The sequence below is a fragment of the Balearica regulorum genome, chromosome 8 (assembly GCF_011004875.1).
Source record: "Balearica regulorum gibbericeps isolate bBalReg1 chromosome 8, bBalReg1.pri, whole genome shotgun sequence".
In the NCBI taxonomy this organism is placed as follows: Eukaryota; Metazoa; Chordata; class Aves; order Gruiformes; family Gruidae; genus Balearica; species Balearica regulorum.
This window is the reverse complement of record NC_046191.1, coordinates 16093178-16111737: the sequence shown is the minus strand read 5'-3', so window position 1 is coordinate 16111737 and position 18560 is coordinate 16093178. Positions and strand designations below refer to the sequence as shown.

General features: G+C 42.5%; 1 protein-coding gene across 1 annotated transcript in view; it reads right to left on the bottom strand.

The window, feature by feature from the left end:
• PRKACB (protein kinase cAMP-activated catalytic subunit beta) overlaps positions 1-15646 on the bottom strand; it is a 73458-nt gene extending 57812 nt beyond the window's left edge. Inside the window, exon 1 of the mRNA XM_075759796.1 lies at positions 15486-15646. Coding sequence (XP_075615911.1) covers positions 15486-15531 — 46 coding nt within the window. The 5' untranslated portion in view covers positions 15532-15646. The remainder of the gene's footprint in view (positions 1-15485) is intronic.
• Between the last annotated feature and the right edge of the window lie 2914 nt (positions 15647-18560).

Genomic DNA, 18560 nt, shown 5'->3' with positions numbered 1-18560 from the left:
TTAAATAATTTTAAAAATTCAACTTTGAACAGAAATGTCCAAATTTTTTCTACCCTAACCAGACACCCAAATTACAAAATATAACTACCCCACCACCACCCGACCGCCAATGATTTATGGCCTATTTACAGGGAGGTTACATATATATCATTATCTTCTGATCAAAATTACTGCTGTTTGGAATAGCAGTACCATCTATACATTCTGAGATTCAAATAAAAAATTTAAAAAATTCTATAAGAGTATAAATATTTCAAATACATTTTTATTTTCTTTTAGACAAATGAATACAACAAATATACCTGATTAAAAAACCCCACATATTGAAAGACCTTCCCTTGAAACAGGCTTATTATTTTGGTTGCTTTGGCAAAAACAAGGACCAAGATGTGAATGGAAAAATATGTCGCCATTGTCTCCACTCTACTGCGCATTTACTTAAAAAAAGGTAAACTCGTCTCCGATTTCATGTAGTATCTCATGTAACCTTACAGAATATAATGTATACTACAGGATTTTAAATTACTAATACATGAATGCTTCAAGCTGTAACTGTTGATATATTAACAACCATTTCTTCCCATTTTTCTAACTTCAGCTCAAACATATCACTCATCAACACCATATTTGTCAAAATACAATAAAATGTTTACAAACAATGATCTTACTGAGAGCATAATTATGTTTGTTGTAATAAAAGTGTTATCCTCCTCATTTTCTCTAACCTGAAAAAACACTAAGTGGAAGTGGGGGAAAATTTCCTCTTCCCCTTGTTCAGAGGTTTTCCTTCAGTTATTAAATGAATTCCAGCTATACATACAGTATATGCGTATTTCAGTATAAAGAAACTATAAATATTAGGCTACTGTTATGACTACATTTTTGCCTTCTTAAATTCTATCTGCTTATAGGTCATCTTTCAAAACAGTTCTAATTTTGCTGTCCCTTCTTAAATACTATCACCACTGAAGAAGTACTTGAGAAGAACGATTAGCTGGAAGTACTTTTTAAACAGCAACAATGTCTAATTCTAAGCACAGTATTTTAGTATTTCACATAGCAGTCCTCTAAGTTCAGTTCTAAATTATCCAATGCTGTGACAATTAAGCTGTGTTTAGACCACAAAACCACACCAGTTAAGAACAGACATCTATAAAAATGAAGTATTGTTTTCGTTTGTGGTTCCAGATTTTCTCTTATTAAAGGATACTGCAAAGTTGTTGCTGCAGCAGATGACAAGTAATTATGATTCAGATAACTCTCCTCTAAATACACAAAGAAACAAGAACCTCCCAAACAGTAACAGTTGACAGCAGCATCTGTAATTTAATCTTTCATGAGATAATATGCTTTACCATATGATGAAACATCAGAAAAAATTTAATTCTACCTTTTATTCAATAGCTCTTGGTGTAACCACAAAGAGGGATATTTACTGTTTCATCATATTCTTGGAGCACAATTAAAGGTCCGATGGCCTCTTGTCAGCAAGGGTCCCAAAGAGTAACATTAACAGATTTGTGTAACAGGATGAACAGACCTTTTTTTTCTATTACATCAGTAAGTTAATGCTCCTTATTACCAATAAAGAAGAATTGGGCTTTTACGTGTGTCAACAGTTTATTTATTTATATTTATAGATATATAAAGGTTTGGTTTTGGTTTTTTTTTTAAATTTTTACACATAACACTAGCGTACTTCTGTATTTTGGAAGAGGAAAAATATTCCTCATGCTATAATGCTATTGCTGCTACCTGTATCACCAGTAAATCATAAGGACTAATAATACTATTTCTTTATTCTCTTGCATCTTCCTTCAGTATTTACTACTACTTTGACTCTCAGAAAACTGCCAATATTGTGTCTCAGGCCCATAACACTGAATATATTCTATCTTTTGCAACAGCTGCGTACATCTTCCCCAAACTCACTAAATGTCTCTTTTTCATGATTAAATGTACATTGAACAAGAAATCAAAACTGCTTTTTCATATAACTCTTGCCCTTTTCAGGCTATCCAACCACCATCACGCCATTTGAGAGAAACCCAAATTCTCACCCCTGCTCTCTTTCTCATAAACGTACATGATCTCTACTCTCTCCTCCCCACCCTGCAGTCACTTTCTATAAACCCCTCGCAAGTGCTGCACAAGTAACAATCAATCTCAAGCTCAACAGACTTACTTTGCTACTCAGCTTCACATACCATGTCACAGAATCAGAGAATACCAGCCTGGAAGGGACCTCAAGGATCATCTAGTCCAACCTTTCCTGGCAAAGACATGGTCTAGACAAGATGGCCCAGCACCCCGTCCAGTCGAATCTCAAAAGTGTCCAGCGTTGGGGAATCCACCACTTCCCTGAGGAGAACATTCCAACAGCTGATTGTTCTCACTGTGAAACGTTTTACTCGTGTCCAAGTCCAAAGGGACTGTGTCTGAAAGGCTTGCATTTACACATTTCCCTTACTGAACGTCTACTACTCTGTTTTCCCAGCCACTGTGTTTTGGGCTAGTCTTCTTAACAAGACGACTGGCAGCAGAATAAGTTTGTATGTATTAGTGGAAATGAATGAGTCAATTTAGTTAGTGGAGAAAATTACAATGTTCTGAATAGAACTGTGGAGAACCAGCCAACTACTATTTTCTGTTTGGGATTATTTTCACACAAAGAAAGGCAGAACTACCACAAGTTATCTTTTGAAAAAAAGGGTAGTAAGGCTACAAACTTTATTTTCACTTTAAATGGAAAATACATCCTGTAGAAAATCCGTATCTTCACCATTAAGTGGAAAATTCAGTTCAATTGCAGAACAGGTAAATGCAAGAGATGCCTTCATTTTTCTTGTCAAAGTGTTTTGGGTTTGCATGGCAAGGTCATATTAAATTTGCAGTGCTTATTCCTCTAGCCTTACTGTATCATTTAGGTTAGCTTTGATATCTGGGCCTTTCACATGTCTCGTTGTGCTACTGCACAGGTCTGCGTGTGTGTCTTCCTCCAGTTACTCCCTACTCACATGCTGTATCTAAAATGAGTGTGTATGTATCGGTCATCTTCCAGTTTTATTTGTCCTAACAAATACTTGAGTACATTCTGGAGTAATTAAAAATATGAAGAGGAAGTCTGGTGATCCTTTCCATAACTTTGTCAAAATAAATTTCGCTCTGATAATCATGAGGGCAATCACATTTAACAGAACTAAAATGTTACAAATACTATTTTAGTCTCAGTAGTTAGCAAAAATTGGACAAGTTTTGCAGATAGTATTTAGAATGGCATGGTGATGCGTATTGTTACAAAAGTCACTCAGCAGTATCTCTGGTTGAAGGAAAATGCTCTCTTAAAAAATGTCATATGCTCTGATTCGGCCAGTCCTGTGTGGAGCCAGGAGTTGGACTCGATGATCCTTATGGGTCCCTTCCAACTCAGGATATCCTATGAAAAGCTCCAGAGAGCCCCACAAATTAAAAACCATCTCACATTAACACACCTAAAAGCTTAGATCAACACTGTGCAACACTACCCTTCAGTGAAATGCTTAGTACCTTTTCTTCAGTGGCAAAATCCACTTACAAAACGTTTCACTCTTTCTTTCACATCCCTCCTTTGTATCAGTCCAACACAAGGTGGGGCCACATTTTAAGAGAGGTCCATGAAATTAATGCACCAGAGCAGAACGGGGCAGGAGCAAGGCTTTTAACCAGTTCAGTGACGCTTCAGAGCAGACCTCAGACAGCTGTACTGACACAGGAGCAGCAGCAAATTGTAGCTGTGAGCAGCGCAGCAGGGGTGATTGGGGCAGGAATTTTTCAAGTCAGTTTTACTGCCAAAGAAAATCGGTCATGTAACTACTCCGTAAGCAGCAAGTTGAAGAACGTTTTAAAATTATAGCCTCAAGCTGAAGAAAATACAAACATGTTTTGGTTTGGGTTTTCTTCCCCGAAACCCCACCACATCAGCAAAATTCAGGTTCTACACTGAAAATACAGCTCTTGCCCAGGAGAAACTATAAAATTGCTTCTAAAAGAGGTCCTGAAAAACTATTCTAAGTAATACCAACAAGTAATTGTGGCTATAAATGATTTAGAAATTCAACCAAATCATCATACAACACTGTCCTATGGTTGAAAAGCACAACAGTTACTTGGCCAAATCATGTTCTACATTCCCATTGTCAATTACTTAGCAAATGTTTTTCTTTGATAAATGGCAGTTTCAAGCATCTGCTTAAAAAAAAGAACAAAAAACCAAAACCCACCATCACCAAAAAAACCCCCAACTCTTCTGAAGGGAACAACTTTATAATATCAGTTTAGCTCCTGAAATTAACAAGCTTCTAAAGAGATACCATCCATTGGAAAAAAAAAAAAACCAAAACCAAAAAAAACCCCACCCAAAAAACTGTTTGAAGGTATACAAGTAGCACCTATGATTATCATGATAAAAAGATCAAACAAAAAGTACCGCTTTGGTACAGAAAACAATGGACTCCTTTGGGGCAATGCAAAACTGTCTTACCTCAGACTACAAGAAAACATAGGTGAGGACTGCTAGGAATACAAGTAAGTGCACAAAGAAGATTACGCCTGTAGGTAAACAAAGGACTCACCATAACAGGCATCAAAGAAAAATGCTAAAGGTGGCTGAAACTATACAATGTGCCAAGTATACCTGGCGTCTGGGGCAGAACCGAAATACACAATGTGGCTGTGGGTATCTGGCACGAAGCTAGTCACCCAGGTGCCTTGACCTGCAATGCTACATCAACAGCAACAGCGTAACTCCTGGTTACAAGACTGAAGGAATTGTAAACACCAGCAGAAGACTGTTGTCTCTGATATACACATGCTTCCCCACACAGTATTTCAAGTAGGCTTCCTGACACTCAGTTCATCTTCACACCTCACCTTGGAAAATTCCACTGTGCATGCATACTTCACTTTTGCACCTTTGGCCCTGCCCAGACAGGAGGAGACAGGATCTCCTACCATCAGATGGTAAGAGGCAAGATGCCAGATGGACCAGCTTGTACTCTGGGCTAAATCCAGAGCCCAGCCAGGAAAAATACTTTACAGAGATGAGCGCATCCATACTGCTGTTCATGGGGTCCCAAGAGTTTAGCTCCCTCTGGGATAAGGTGGAATATACAGGTGTGCTGTGGCTAGAGTGGGCCAAGTGACAACCACTCCTCCAGCATCTCCAAAACCTCTTATTGAGATACTCTTTGCTCACCTTTACATTTATACACTTCCCCTCTAAGCCTCTACATGATGCAGGGTCTCTTCATCAACTTCACTGGCTCTGACCAAGCTGCAACTAGGAGGAAGAAGGTTCACAGGATGACCCTGACACCCATGTCATCTACTTCAACGTCCCCAGGCAGAGCATCTCCGGCCAGTGTTCATCAGCTGCCTCTTCTGGGACGGGAGAACATGGACGAGACCCAGATAATATTCTTAGTGCTCCCTATTTTACATTTCTTGACCCACACTCCTCCTTTTATCAGCTGTTGCCTGGTTTCACTCCATTCTCTTTTCTGTAGTTCCTCATTCTCAAGTAGGGCTCTAATGTTTTATTAGGAATCAATTGACACCTGTCTCTAAGGAAAAAGCCAACAGGAACGGTGACTCAAGGTGGCTGCTTAAAAACAGCAAGAACAGGGCAAACATAGGACACTTCTCACTTCTGTGCCACACACAATTTTACAGATCACATCCTCTATCTATTCTAGGTAGGAGATGTCACTTACATAGTAATTCTTCATATGGAATCATTCAGTACCTTTTGCCATCCTTGCCAACCTTTTCCTGAGCATTCCCCTTAGATGCAACATGTTTGATATGTTTGTTACCTGCATATGGTAACAAATGTTACTCAGCAATGAAAACAGAGGGAAAAACACAACTGCAGACACATTCATTTAAAGTTCAAGAATGTTCTACCTTGGAGTTCAACATAAAAAAACCTAAGTTAATATGCAAACAAAATAAATTCTGCATTTGAACACCAAATGAGTAGTGGATAATCATGTAGGTAGAATTGAAAGAGCAATCTTTAGCAGAAAGTGTATCATAGCAATAGACAAATTTTAGATAGAAATTAAACTGTTCTTAGAGCAATCTTCAGAAAAACTGAAGCTAATTTTGTTTTTGCATCAGTTTTGCATCTGATCATTAGTCCTCATGAAACTCAAATAAAAAAGAAGTCCACTAATTTGCAAAGGAACCAGCAGAACCGTAAGAACCATTAAAGCACTACACACCCTGAACCTCCCAGGAGGTTCCTCATCCCATGAAGCTGCTGTAGACTTACGCTACAATGACCTATGCATATAGGCCATTAAATTAAGCTAAATGATTTAGCATGTTATTTCACTCTGAAGTTCAGTTCACATAAACAAGTACCACTAAAATGTAGATTTTTAAGCTAATGGAGAGAAACCAGTTTAATTATGGGATCCATTGTTGCAGTCTACTGCTTTAGGACATTTAACCCATAATTCTCCAAGCAGAATACCAGCGCTGGGATCTGAAGTGCAGGCATAGACCTGGGTTTCAAAGAGCCTCCCCTTCTCATTGCACAAGTTTTCACAAGGACCAAATGCATCACTGAAGCATTGAATTTTTAAAAACTGCCTGATAGAAAATAGTCCTTGACAAGTCAATGAAAACATATATTCTTTCATCATCATGACACCTGTTAGAAGGAAATACCATGATCTTTTAAATTGGTTTGGTTATGATTTTAGTGATGTAATGCTTTCTCTCTCTCACCATCTTCCCTGTTTTTCAGTGAGAAACCCTGATTAAAACCTCCAGGCTCCACATTAATCTATGGATCAGTTAATAAAATGCTTGAATAAGGTAAAGTTTTTAATGCAAATTACCTGTGATGATAGACTTTGGTGCAGTTAAGTAACATTTTTCCCCTGTGCAAAGTAAGGCTAGATTATCATAGACTTAACAATTAGAATATAAAATAAACCTATTACTGTTACCTCATACATGACAAACAAAGAATTTCAAACTGCCCAATATCACAGTAACCAAAACTAACCTTAATTACTATTACAATGCACCTGCTGATGTATCTGAGTACATACACCCTTAATTATGTCATTTCATGAGAGGGAAGAGCAAATGGATTCTAGGCACAGGCAAAAATAACAATCTTTTCTATCTTTAAAGCTTCCTTCTTTGTGCCAGAAATGCAGTTTCCTTTGTTTTAATTTCTTGAACCACACTGCAGCTGTGGAAGTCTGAGGGTTTACAGACAAGTGCTAACAGTAAGTGCAGTAGGTTAACAAGTACATATTTGCTGGAAGCGGCTTAACTTGAATGAAATAAACAAAAAGTTCCTGATGTCCTCTGTTTCAACATTACAGTATTTTACCAAAGGATAAAAGTTAACTAGAGGCAGACAGATAATAAAACTAACGCTTACCTTTACAAATCACCCAGCAGATTAGATACTCATTCATCTAACAATGTACTGAAGGAGAATTTTCTATGCCTCGTTTTAACATCACAGATAAGATAGCTTACTATTCAGTGTTAGTCTACCACACAGATACCATATCTCCCAGAAGAAACAGTCCGTGCAAGAACAGTAATTCTCTGTCCTTCCTATGGCAAGAACTTGGCTCAAAATGCTCATCAGGCTTTTTCTAGTAGAGAACAGCTATGTCATGGAAAAGATTTTTTGCTTTCTCAGAGTCTGGAGGCCCATTTATCTCTAACATGCAGAGTGTATTTATATACTTCTATGATTTTCTGAAAGATTTTCTAAAACCCTCAAAACTATGGCTCAAAACTATAGATAGATGATACCCTAATGGAAAGAAACACTGAAAACAAACTGGTGGTTTAGTCTGAAGTAATAAAAAAAAATGTGGCTTTTTAAAAAGAAACAAACAAACTCCCAAAACAACAAGGTGCTTCCACATCTTTACCACATGGTAAAATGTTAAGCAACCCACATAGTTAGCCTAACCTTTACTAGATGTGTATCTAGGAATATATACCAGAAATCATTATATCACAAGCTAGTAAGCCCTCTATGATTACAGATGAACCCCTCTGGGCAGGGAACAGTAGAAAATAGTTTAATGAATGAGAAAATGAATGAATGAATGAAATAAAAACTTTGGTACCTTTCTTAGTTTGAATATCAAATCGGCAAAAAGAGAACTAAAACTAAATACAAAATGAAAAATAAACAAAAAATTCTTCTAAAATATTATTGTCTTAAAGATCCATATGATAAGTACAGAGATGGAAAGAAGCAATGTTTTGCTATATTTTCTCTAACTTCCTATGACTCTGAAGTCTTGAAAAAGCAAAGTCAAACTGCTAGGTGCTAACGTCTCTCACTAAAAACTTCAAGCCTTGAAGTAATTCATTATACGAACAAAGGCAGATGGAAAAGGGGTAGTTTGGAGTAACCATTTTTCCAAGAAGTTAGTAACGTGAAGTCTTAGGAAACAGTTGCGTTAATCTAAGAGCTCAGTGCTAAGAAAAGAGAACCTTTTTTCTTGCCATCTCACCATTTCATTGCCAACAGTGCTTTCACCGCTTCCTTTGAATCTGTCTCTTGCCATCTGACACCTCAGTGAATTGATTTAGCGTGTAAAATAATTACAGATAACCCAAAGGGATAAAAACCACATAGTTTTCCACCTATGTAAACCAGTTTATCAATGGATCAGAAAAACACCAGAGTTGTGACCTGTGAAGGGTCTAGGAATAAAAATGTATTTTTCAACAGTACAAGTCACCAGATGGGCTCAGCTGTTTTGTGAAACCTTACTCTTAGTGGATGTTATTCTGCTGTGACGCTGAGGAAACAGCAAGCAGGATGCCAAAGAGACAGGCTCAACCAAGAACCGAAGAGACTGTTGTTTACCGGTGCTGAGCTGAAACGCAGGCAGGGCTACCCCCTATCTTCCTTCTAGCTCCCCTCATAGCAACATCTACAAATGTACCCTCAAATTGCTTTATCCTGATTCTCCTGCTACACAGAGTAATAGTCTCACTTTCATCTTGCATTTCCCATCTGTCTGCATTCACCTTATTATCCAAAACAGAACATGTGGGTTTTGGAGAATACATTGTCTGGTTTGTGTACAAACAAAACGGGATCCTGAATCACGACTAGCCCTGAACACCAGGCTAAGACAAACAAAATTACACCGAGGAATGTGTTTAATCCTTTCCCAACCATGGGGGGGGGGGGGGGGGGGGGGGGGGGGGGGGGGGGGGGGGGGGGGGGGGGGAGGGAGAAAGAGGGAGAAGAAAAAAAAAAAGAAAAAAGAGGGTGATTTTATCTTTTCATTTTGCAACTCCTAAGACAACACATTTCTCACTCACCTCCTCACAGCTCCACTGCTACTTTGTCCTCTCTCTGTTCCCCAGGAAGCATTTCTACCTCACAGTGTAGAAACTGTGCATGGTAGGAAAAGACTTGCAGTACAGCCGGAGACCAGAGCTCCACAGCTCTCAGCAACAGCAGTAGGTCAGGCAGCCCCTGTTTTGTGCCTGCTGTCCAGTCTCACCTCTGTGCCATGTCCCACCTGCACGAGCACAACTGTTAGCGTAGCTGCAGTGAACTGGATCAGGAAGCCGATCCGGGTTAACTAAAGTCCCTTCTGCTTTCCCTTTTCTGCAGGGTTATTTTTAACCCAGATCAATCTCAAATTCAGTTCACCTTGTTGTCTCATAAACAGTTGCTCCAGCATGCTTGAGGGCACAGAGGCAGGAAAAAAGCAGCAGGGGACAGAAAAGCAGAACTGTAACTCAAAGAAATGCTTATGAAATAACACCTTGCACCTGTAACAAAGACAAACCTTGAGAGCAGCACTGCAAGGCAGATTCTTTGCCAAGCTCTAGCCCTAAGTTTCACAAGTTTATAAGAAGAATCCCCACTGACTCAAGGTTCCTAACACTGAAAACTCTGAAAGCTTAAATGACCAGAAGCACTGATCAAAAAAATACCCTCTACTTAGATCTGATACGGAACCCACCTACTGTGTAGCAGAGACAGTATTCTTTATTAAACTAACTGCTGTAGTTTGGAAGGAAAAGAGGCAAGCTTCTGGGCAAACAAGCCCTTCACAATGTGTATAGTGAGGATGCAGGCAAACCACACAAAATCTGACCGCCATCCAAAGGCCTTTCCACAGTTCTGTCCAAAGGAGAGATGTGTCAGTCATGGAAGAACTTAACTAACTGGAGAAGACTCCCCGACAGCCTGACACGCAGCAGGGAGCACAGCCCTCCGCTCAGGCAGGGCAGCCCGTGACACTACCTTGCAGTGCTGTGTCCTAACAATTTTTCCACTTGCTTCTCTGTCCACATTCTAATCCTTCTATGAATGAGACAGTTAATTTTTGCGGCACAGACACAGCCTTAATTATGCTAAGGAACAACGTGACTGTTGCCAAAAATAGGCGAAATCCGAGTATTTTTCAAGATACTACTTTTGACTGTGTAATTTCGATGAATGTGGATATATGGGTAAATGAATGAACACTGAAGAAACCCAGTAACAAGGGAATGTCCAGTAATTTAAAATATTGCCTTTAAAGCAGTCTGAGCCTGTAATAAAGGCCTAACTACAACAGCTAAATACATAAACTAATTTATCACTTGGGGGTACTCCTGACCTTTTGTTATGCTACCAGGTGGCTATCATTTACTGAATGATACCCTCTCTCTTTGCTAGTCCAAGCTGTGAATAAGCATTTTGGTTTTAATTAAAGCAGAATTTTCAGATGGTACATACTGGTACTCTTACATTGGTGATTTTCAGATGATGGAGTTCCATATTGCTGCAATCTAACTGATCAATAGTGAGACAATACAAGCCCAAAAATATAAGGAAAGAAGCTTTAAATACATTGTTTAGAGATGTTATCCATACAGTCCATTCCAGCATCACTGGACTGTATATTGTTAATTACTCTTTATACAATACATACTATGCTGATGTTCCAAAACGCGTAAACAAGGCTCCAAAAGCTATCCATTTCAAAAATCAGAGAGCATAAACACAATAAGCAAAAGAAAAAAAAAAAAGACACAGCTGTTGAACAAAACTACACTCAGATCAAAAATACTGAAACAAGGGTCTCTGGAAAAGTGGCAGGAAGTCAGCAAGCTCGGAACAGTAATGGACACGGACGGAGCTTTTCACCTCTACTTCACTGGTTTTAATGTAATCAAGGTCAGCAGTGACAGAGCTTTGCCTCATCCAGTCTTTACAAGAAACAAACTTGTGGTCTCTTTTGGTCCTCAATGAGTAAATACAGTAGAATGACCCAGCACTGAATACACATGAAAAGTAAGAAAAAAACCTCAGTTCTAAGAAATGTCCCCTGAGGAGTTTAAAATCTACTGGCAAAGGAAAATTAAGAAGGCTGCATCTTCCTGTCAAGCACATTTTAAAGGAGCACTACTTACAGAATAGTTGTAAGAGTTAAAAAGGGATGAATTGACTATAATAGAACTCTTGTCATACTGAATATACTGTAGTGGGAACACTTTGAGGAGGAGGAGTGAATGAACATAAAACTCACATGCAGAATACACTTCACACACACTGTACTTGGCTATTTAAAGACCATAGAAGTCAAAGTTAGTAAAGTCATGCCAGATTAATAAAGTCCTCATGCACTGGAAACCGGAGATCCAGCTACCAGGTAAGAAGATATGTGTACAGAATTATGCTTTGAAAATCTTGTATAGTTTAATTTTAAACATACATTTGAAGAGCAATTTACTACCAGCAAGGACCATTTCAATTCTGGCTAACACAACTCAGAAGCCAAACCTGTGTGGTTTCAGGATCTACTGGAAGAAGATAAAGTATATAAATCTTCCAGTCACCAACAAGTGTATTTAATCACCTGGTCTCTAATTCAGTTTGGTGATTAAAAAGAAAGAAACAGGCAATAACACAGCTAAGTATTCTTGAATCTAGGGAAAAAAAAAAAACCAAACCCACAAACAAAACACCAAGTGAGATTACTATTAATTTCTAAACAAATTTCTTGCTGTCACGTATGACATTACCTTGCATATCTAAAGGGGCAAGTAATTCGGAGACATACATAGTAATTACTTCAAAAATCTGTATTATCAAGTTATCTGAAGAAAAAAAAACCCAAAACTTTACACAAACTTACAGTTTGCAGTGCTGGCATTCATTCCTGTTTAGAAAATACTTCTAGTAAAGTTATGTCGTGGTTAAACCCCAGAGGGTAACATTCCTGTTTCGTATAAAATCAATAATGATGTTGAAAGAAACAGATCCACTTAGTGGATTTAAAAAAAAAAAAACAAAAACCCACAACTGTGTGACCTTTTTTAAACTTAGGTATGTGTGGTAGTAATGTTTCTTTTATGTTGTGTGTTACTTTAACAAATGATTCCAAGATAATGAATATTAATAAAGCTAACATTTTCCTACATTAATTGCAACAAGTTAAGGTAGACTCCCTGTGGCCTTTTTTTTTTTTTTTCCTAAATGTAATTTACCACATGTTGACATTTTTAACTCATAGGTTGCAAAATAAGTTCTCTCAACTATTGTAAATTGAGCAGCTGGAAAAAAACCCCAAACAATGAAGTGAATAATTAAATGAATATTAGGATGAGGGATAAAACTTAGAGAAATTTAAGACAACTGACAATTGTCTCTCTTCAGATTTCAAATAAAAAATACTTATATTATTATTCTAAAAGACCCTCAGAATTTGTAGGCTACTGTGCCCTGTGGAAAACCACGAGCCCGTTTAAAATGGGTACACAACCCTTAAGCTTCTCTTTACTAAAGGGTCACTTAATTTTGGTCCTCCCAAAGGGCACTGTATATTAGGAGAACCTGGAACAGAAGGGCACAGAAAGAAAACCCTAACAGACTACACTGAAGCTTTCCATCTTCTGTACATACAGACATGTATCTTGCCGTCCCTGCTATGCAAGCCTGAATCACTTTTTTTGGTGGCTAAGCTTAAGAAACCTAACCAGTGTTCAGATTTCATTCAGCTGCAACTTCTGCCTAGAAACACTCTGAAACGTTAGCTCCATTCTACTACTGGTCTTCACATATAACTGTTTTTTATTCCTCTTGATAGCCTGAGTGAAGTAACAAGTACTGAAGATACCTGAATATACGGCGAAAGCTAAAACAAACAAGAAGAATATAAGGGCCACGGTTAGGTGAACAGCATTTACTGTGCTGACTGCAGATAGTGAAAGAGGTCTCAAATTACACTCCATGAACCAGCAAGCGTAGTTATCAGTGGAAGCTGCGTTACCCTTCATTGTTCTTTCAGGGACCTTAGCATGTCCTTGATCCACACAATACCACACGCGGATCAAGGGCATAGCATCGCTTTTACAAGTCAAACCTGCACATTCTTCTGTTACCATGTCAAACAACTTCATCTTCAGTGTCCTGAAGTTTGGAACATGTGCTACTAAGGACACTTAATACACAAAACAGGAAAACTGGCTCAACAATGTGAATACGTATCAGAAATATTAAAGCTCCATCACATTTTATGTTTCTTTAGTTTTTAGTTACTGTGTATCATATGATTAGGTTACACATCAACTTTCACTGCCAATAAATCAAATATTGCTTCTAATAATTTATTATGTGTATAGTATTCATATACTATTGATCCTCCATAGTAAGTGAATCCTGATCTTTCCCAGCAGTATGTCAATGATGATCAGTTTCTTCTCCTAGTTACAGAAGTTGTATTATTACAGAGCTTTTTGCTGCTAAACATACTAAATAAACATCTGAGCTTGATGTCTCTAGCAGCATTTAATTTTTAAACTCTTTAACAAAAGGAGAGAGGAGTTCTGAAGTAAACTCCTCTAACTTAAAAATCACTCTATTTGGTAATATGAGAAAAGAGTTAAGTAAACACTCTGTGGTGTAGTGCTATTTAACTGCATAGACTAATAGCAATACAGCTACTATGAAGTACAAAATGCGATTGTTTTGTCATCTCAAGTTCTTCAAACAGTCCACTCTCTCTCTCTCTTCACACGTACCTATAGGTAGACTAAAATACTTCCCATCAAAAATTAATGCACTCAGCTAAGTAAATAAATGCTAAACAATAATGGTCAAATACCGATAAAACATTTGGATTGTGAAATCTATAATAATAACAATGAGGTAGGACGCAAGAACTGAAAGGCAAAACCACACAGCACAAGTGGGTAGGTCAAGCCGAGCCCCTGGTCCCACTGCTGGAGACACCCACGCAGATCCTGGGGAAGCCAGAGGAACGCTGCGTGGGCAGGCACCAGCCCATGCAAATTGGGTTACCCGGTTCTACCCCAGACCTCAGTAGTAAACACACAAAAAGTAAACAAACTGAAAAAGAAAAAACACCCCAAAAAGTAACTTTGCTGTTTAAACTTCTTTCCATTTTAATAATGCGCATGGAATTTCCAGTGACAAAGGGTATTGTTGTAGGAACACTGATCTTGCACAACTGGCTGTTCTCTACGTCTTGTCTTTTCTCTTATTCATCACAAACATACCCGAACTTTTCCACGAGAAGCAAAGAAGTTACCTTACTAAAAATAAAGTCGGGGTTCATTTCCCAGCAGTTAAATCGGCTTTATATTATTTAAAGATTATGCTGAAATACTCAGGGGAAGAAAAAAAAAAAATCAGCGAAAAGCACCCTGCGACGGCAAGTTCAGATCAACGCTTTTGTCTTCCATTTTACCCAGGGATCAGGAGAGCGACGCTCGCACCGAGCGCTCTCCCAGCGCGCTCCCGAACGATGTAAACACGCCGCGGGGCCGGGGCTGTGCCACGGGGAGCGGGCAGGACCGGCGGGGTCACCGGGGCTGCACGATCCGGGCACGCTTAGGAGTTTCTGACCTACATTCCCCGCAGCGGGAGGAAAACCCTCCCGCCGCAGACGGAGCGCGGCGCGGCGGGCGGCCTCCCCCGCCGGCAAGGGTGTGTTCAGGGGTGGGGAAAGCGAGCCGGCCGGGGTGAGGATGGAGGCTGGAGGAGGCGCTGACACCTGCCCGCCGCCACCCCGGCCCCGCAGCAGCTCCTCCTTCGCCGGGGACGGACACCTGCTGCGGGACAGCCGGACGCGCGGCCCGGCGGCGGCCTCGGCCTGGCGGCCGCAGGCGGATTTATCCCGCTTATTTCCTGAGACGCTAAAGCCCGAGCCGGGCGGGCTGGAGGGAGGGCGGCTCGGCGGTGGGCCGGCGCCGGGGCCGGGGCGGGCTCCCCGCGGCGACGAGCAGGCCGCGCGGAGCCGGGGGCCCGGCGGGAGCGGCGGGCGGCAGGGCCTGCGCGGGGCGGGGGGCTCAGCGCCTCGGCCGCTAGGCCGCGGGGCCTGCGGAGCGGGGCGGGCTCGCCGGGCCCGGCCTGCCGGCGCCTCCTCGGGGAGCGGAGCCCAGCGGAGGCGGCGGACCCCCCCCCCCCCACTCACCGCTCTCGATCTCGTTGCCCTTCTTGGCGGTGGCTGCGTTCCCCATGGCCGGGCCGGGGCGGCGCGGGGCGGGGAGGGGGAGGGGGGACGGGAAGGATGCCGGGCGGCTGCGGCGGGCGGGGGCAGGGCTCGGCTGGCGGGGCGGCGCGGCCCGCGGGCGCGGCGGCGGCGGCTGAGCTCCCCTCGCCCCGCGCTGGGTCTCTGTGTCTCCGGCCGCCGCGGAGGAGGAGGCGAGCGCTCTGCCCCCCTCCCCCACCCCGACACACGGCGGAAATGACGGCCGGGGCGGCGCCTCCTCCCTGCTACGCCGCCCGCCGGGGGCGCGCAGGGCGCGGGACGCCGCTGTCCACGGGCCCGGCCGCTGCCGCCGCCGCCGCCTCGGGGCGCGGGGGGGGGGGGGAGTTGCGCCGCCCCGGGCGCCCGGCCTGAGCGGGGGGTGCGGGAGCCCCGGGCGACGCCCGCCCGCGCCGACAGCGGCTCCCAGAGGGCAGGGGTGGGCGGGCTGGCCTCGGCCTCCGCGCCGGCCGCTGTGGCGGGGGGGGGCGCGGCCGCCTCCGCGTACTCCCGGTCGGGGCCGGGCCTCGCAGGGCGGCGGCGGGGGAGCGCCCCCCGCTGCCAGCGCCGTGCCCGCTGCCCGGGAGGCTGACCCGCCCGCGGGGCGCGGGGGGCGAGGCGCGCCGTGCCCAAGGTGACCCCGGGAGGCCGAGCGCGCCGCGGCCCTGCGGCTGCACCCGCCCGGCGCCGGGGGCTCGGCCGCCTCCGCCTGAGCATCGCCGGCGGCCCGGGGACACCCACCCCGCGGCTGCCCCTCGGGCCGTCCCGCCGGGCCTGCACCCCGGCAGCGTACACGAGGAAACTCGCACTTGCCGCCTGTTACAGACTCTGTTTACGTGGCTCAACAGACTATAGAAGGAAAAAAAAAACAACCCAAAACCCAGAAGCAAGCGAGCTGCCAGGAAAGATTTTTTTTTTTTCCTCCCCCCCTTTTGCTGCCACTCATGTCATAAATAGCTACAGCTACGCGTTTTCAAACGGTATTGTGACTTTCAAGTTGGTGATAGCTCTCTTTAAATATATATATTTACCACGTGGAACGCTTTGAGTGTTTTAGCTCTGGAAGGAAATGCTTATCAAAAAGCAGGCTCTATTTTATGTGCCTCGAAGTGGTGAGCGTGGAGAGCAGAAGTGCTAATCTTATGGATCACAAACCATATATATCCTGCCAGGACAATTTATGCGATACCCAGCTTCTCCTGGCAGCGTTCTTTCCCCAAGGCTGCAGCCTGCGTGAATTGTGCTGGTGGCAGCTGCCCTGGCTACCATCTTCCACAGGGACTATCAAAGTCCTCTCCTGACACTGTGGGCTGCCCGCTGGTGCAGAACACGCTGTCACGGCCTAATACGGAATTACCTTACTCTCTGTAAGGCAGGATTTTATACGTATACGCTAATGCACACTAAAGCAGATACCTTTGGGCAATTTCCCGTCTCCCGAGGCTGTGCAGTGGAGTACGTTCCATGTGAACACCGGGCAGAGCTAGCCAGCGCGTGGCTCTACCCTGGCAGTGGTACAAGCTGCTTGGATTATCCAGCTGCAAAGTTTTGGGAACACTTACCTGAATAATCTTGATGCTTTGTAGGTTGAAGTTCTATCAATGAACACTTCAGTTAAGGGACTTTCTCTTGATTTTCACCTTTTCACTTGCATTATCCTGATCTGTGTGATACCGCTTGCTTCAGAGGAGTACCTGTGTTTTTGTGATTACAGAAGCAGTCTCTGAGGAAGCCAGGTCTTTATTGTTTTGAAGATCAGAAACAAGATTTAGGCATAGTGAGGAAATAACCTGCAGACCATTGGGGGCGGTGAAGCTGCTACTGTTGAAGAGGGCTGTCTCGTTTTGCCAAAGCTGGAGTCTCTGCATTCTTTACGCGCTTACCCGGAGGTGCAGTGAGCTACCGGTAATTCACTCTGCCGGGGCAGGGCATGCAGATCGCGACGGCCAGATCTGCACCAGGAGAAGAGGTTAAGCTTGGGAAAAGAAGAGGGTACTTTTGCCATCATCCATCTTGATCTCTCGGACAATGACAAAAAATAGAAACCTGAGGTGCTGTAATATTTAAATAAATGCCTGGAGATGCTATCACAGATAGGTAAAGATGTTACCCCAGTTTTAAACATTTCCCGTGCTCTTAGCCATTATGATTTTCATTTTGGCCAGATTGAATCTGAGTCAGCTGATTTTTATCCAGGTGCTGACAGGCATTTTGATATCCTTGAGAAGACAGCAGCAGCATCACTAACAAATGAGATACGCTGCAGCATCTTTAGCATATCCGTGGCGTTACAGCTCATCCCTTCACTAGCACATCATGCTGTATAGGCTCCATACGTGAAGACCCACCAAGGTTCAACAGGCATTACTGCCCTTTGGGATTTGCTGGACAAGGATTGGCTGGTCATTGCGCGTACTCCAGCAAAATCCTATATATACGCACATAGCACTGCGGACATGTGCGGCAATGCATGACGCTAGTTCTCAAATAAGCACGTGCTGTGAATACACATGCAGCACGGATGGATTTGCATAAATGTTTATACCCAGTCTCATAGTCAAAAACATAATAAATACCAGTCAAGAGTGCTGTGAAACATTAAATGAACAACTTCCATGATCCTAGCATTACATGTCTAAGTGAAGATAACAGAAACAAGGACTTTGGGCTGGATGTTTGCATTCTCGTTCACACCACTTACACAACTTAAGCTATAGGAACACGTTAATTGCAGTACATACCAATGTAGTATAGATCATACATGTTATGTATATGTATTTATTTAGCATTCAGAGCATCAACTCTTATTCTAGCTCTAATCTTCAGTTTACCTTGATTTTCTTATATAAATATCCTTTGGGTTTCTTATATAAAATCCTTTGAGGCTGAAATGCCTCATATCACTGCTCATACAAAAGTAGTTTGTCTTCTTTCTTTCAATGCAATTAGTTCAAAAATCAAATCATGCAAATATGACAAATACTCTGCTTGGATGTGTTAGAATATTTCAGTAATGGTGCA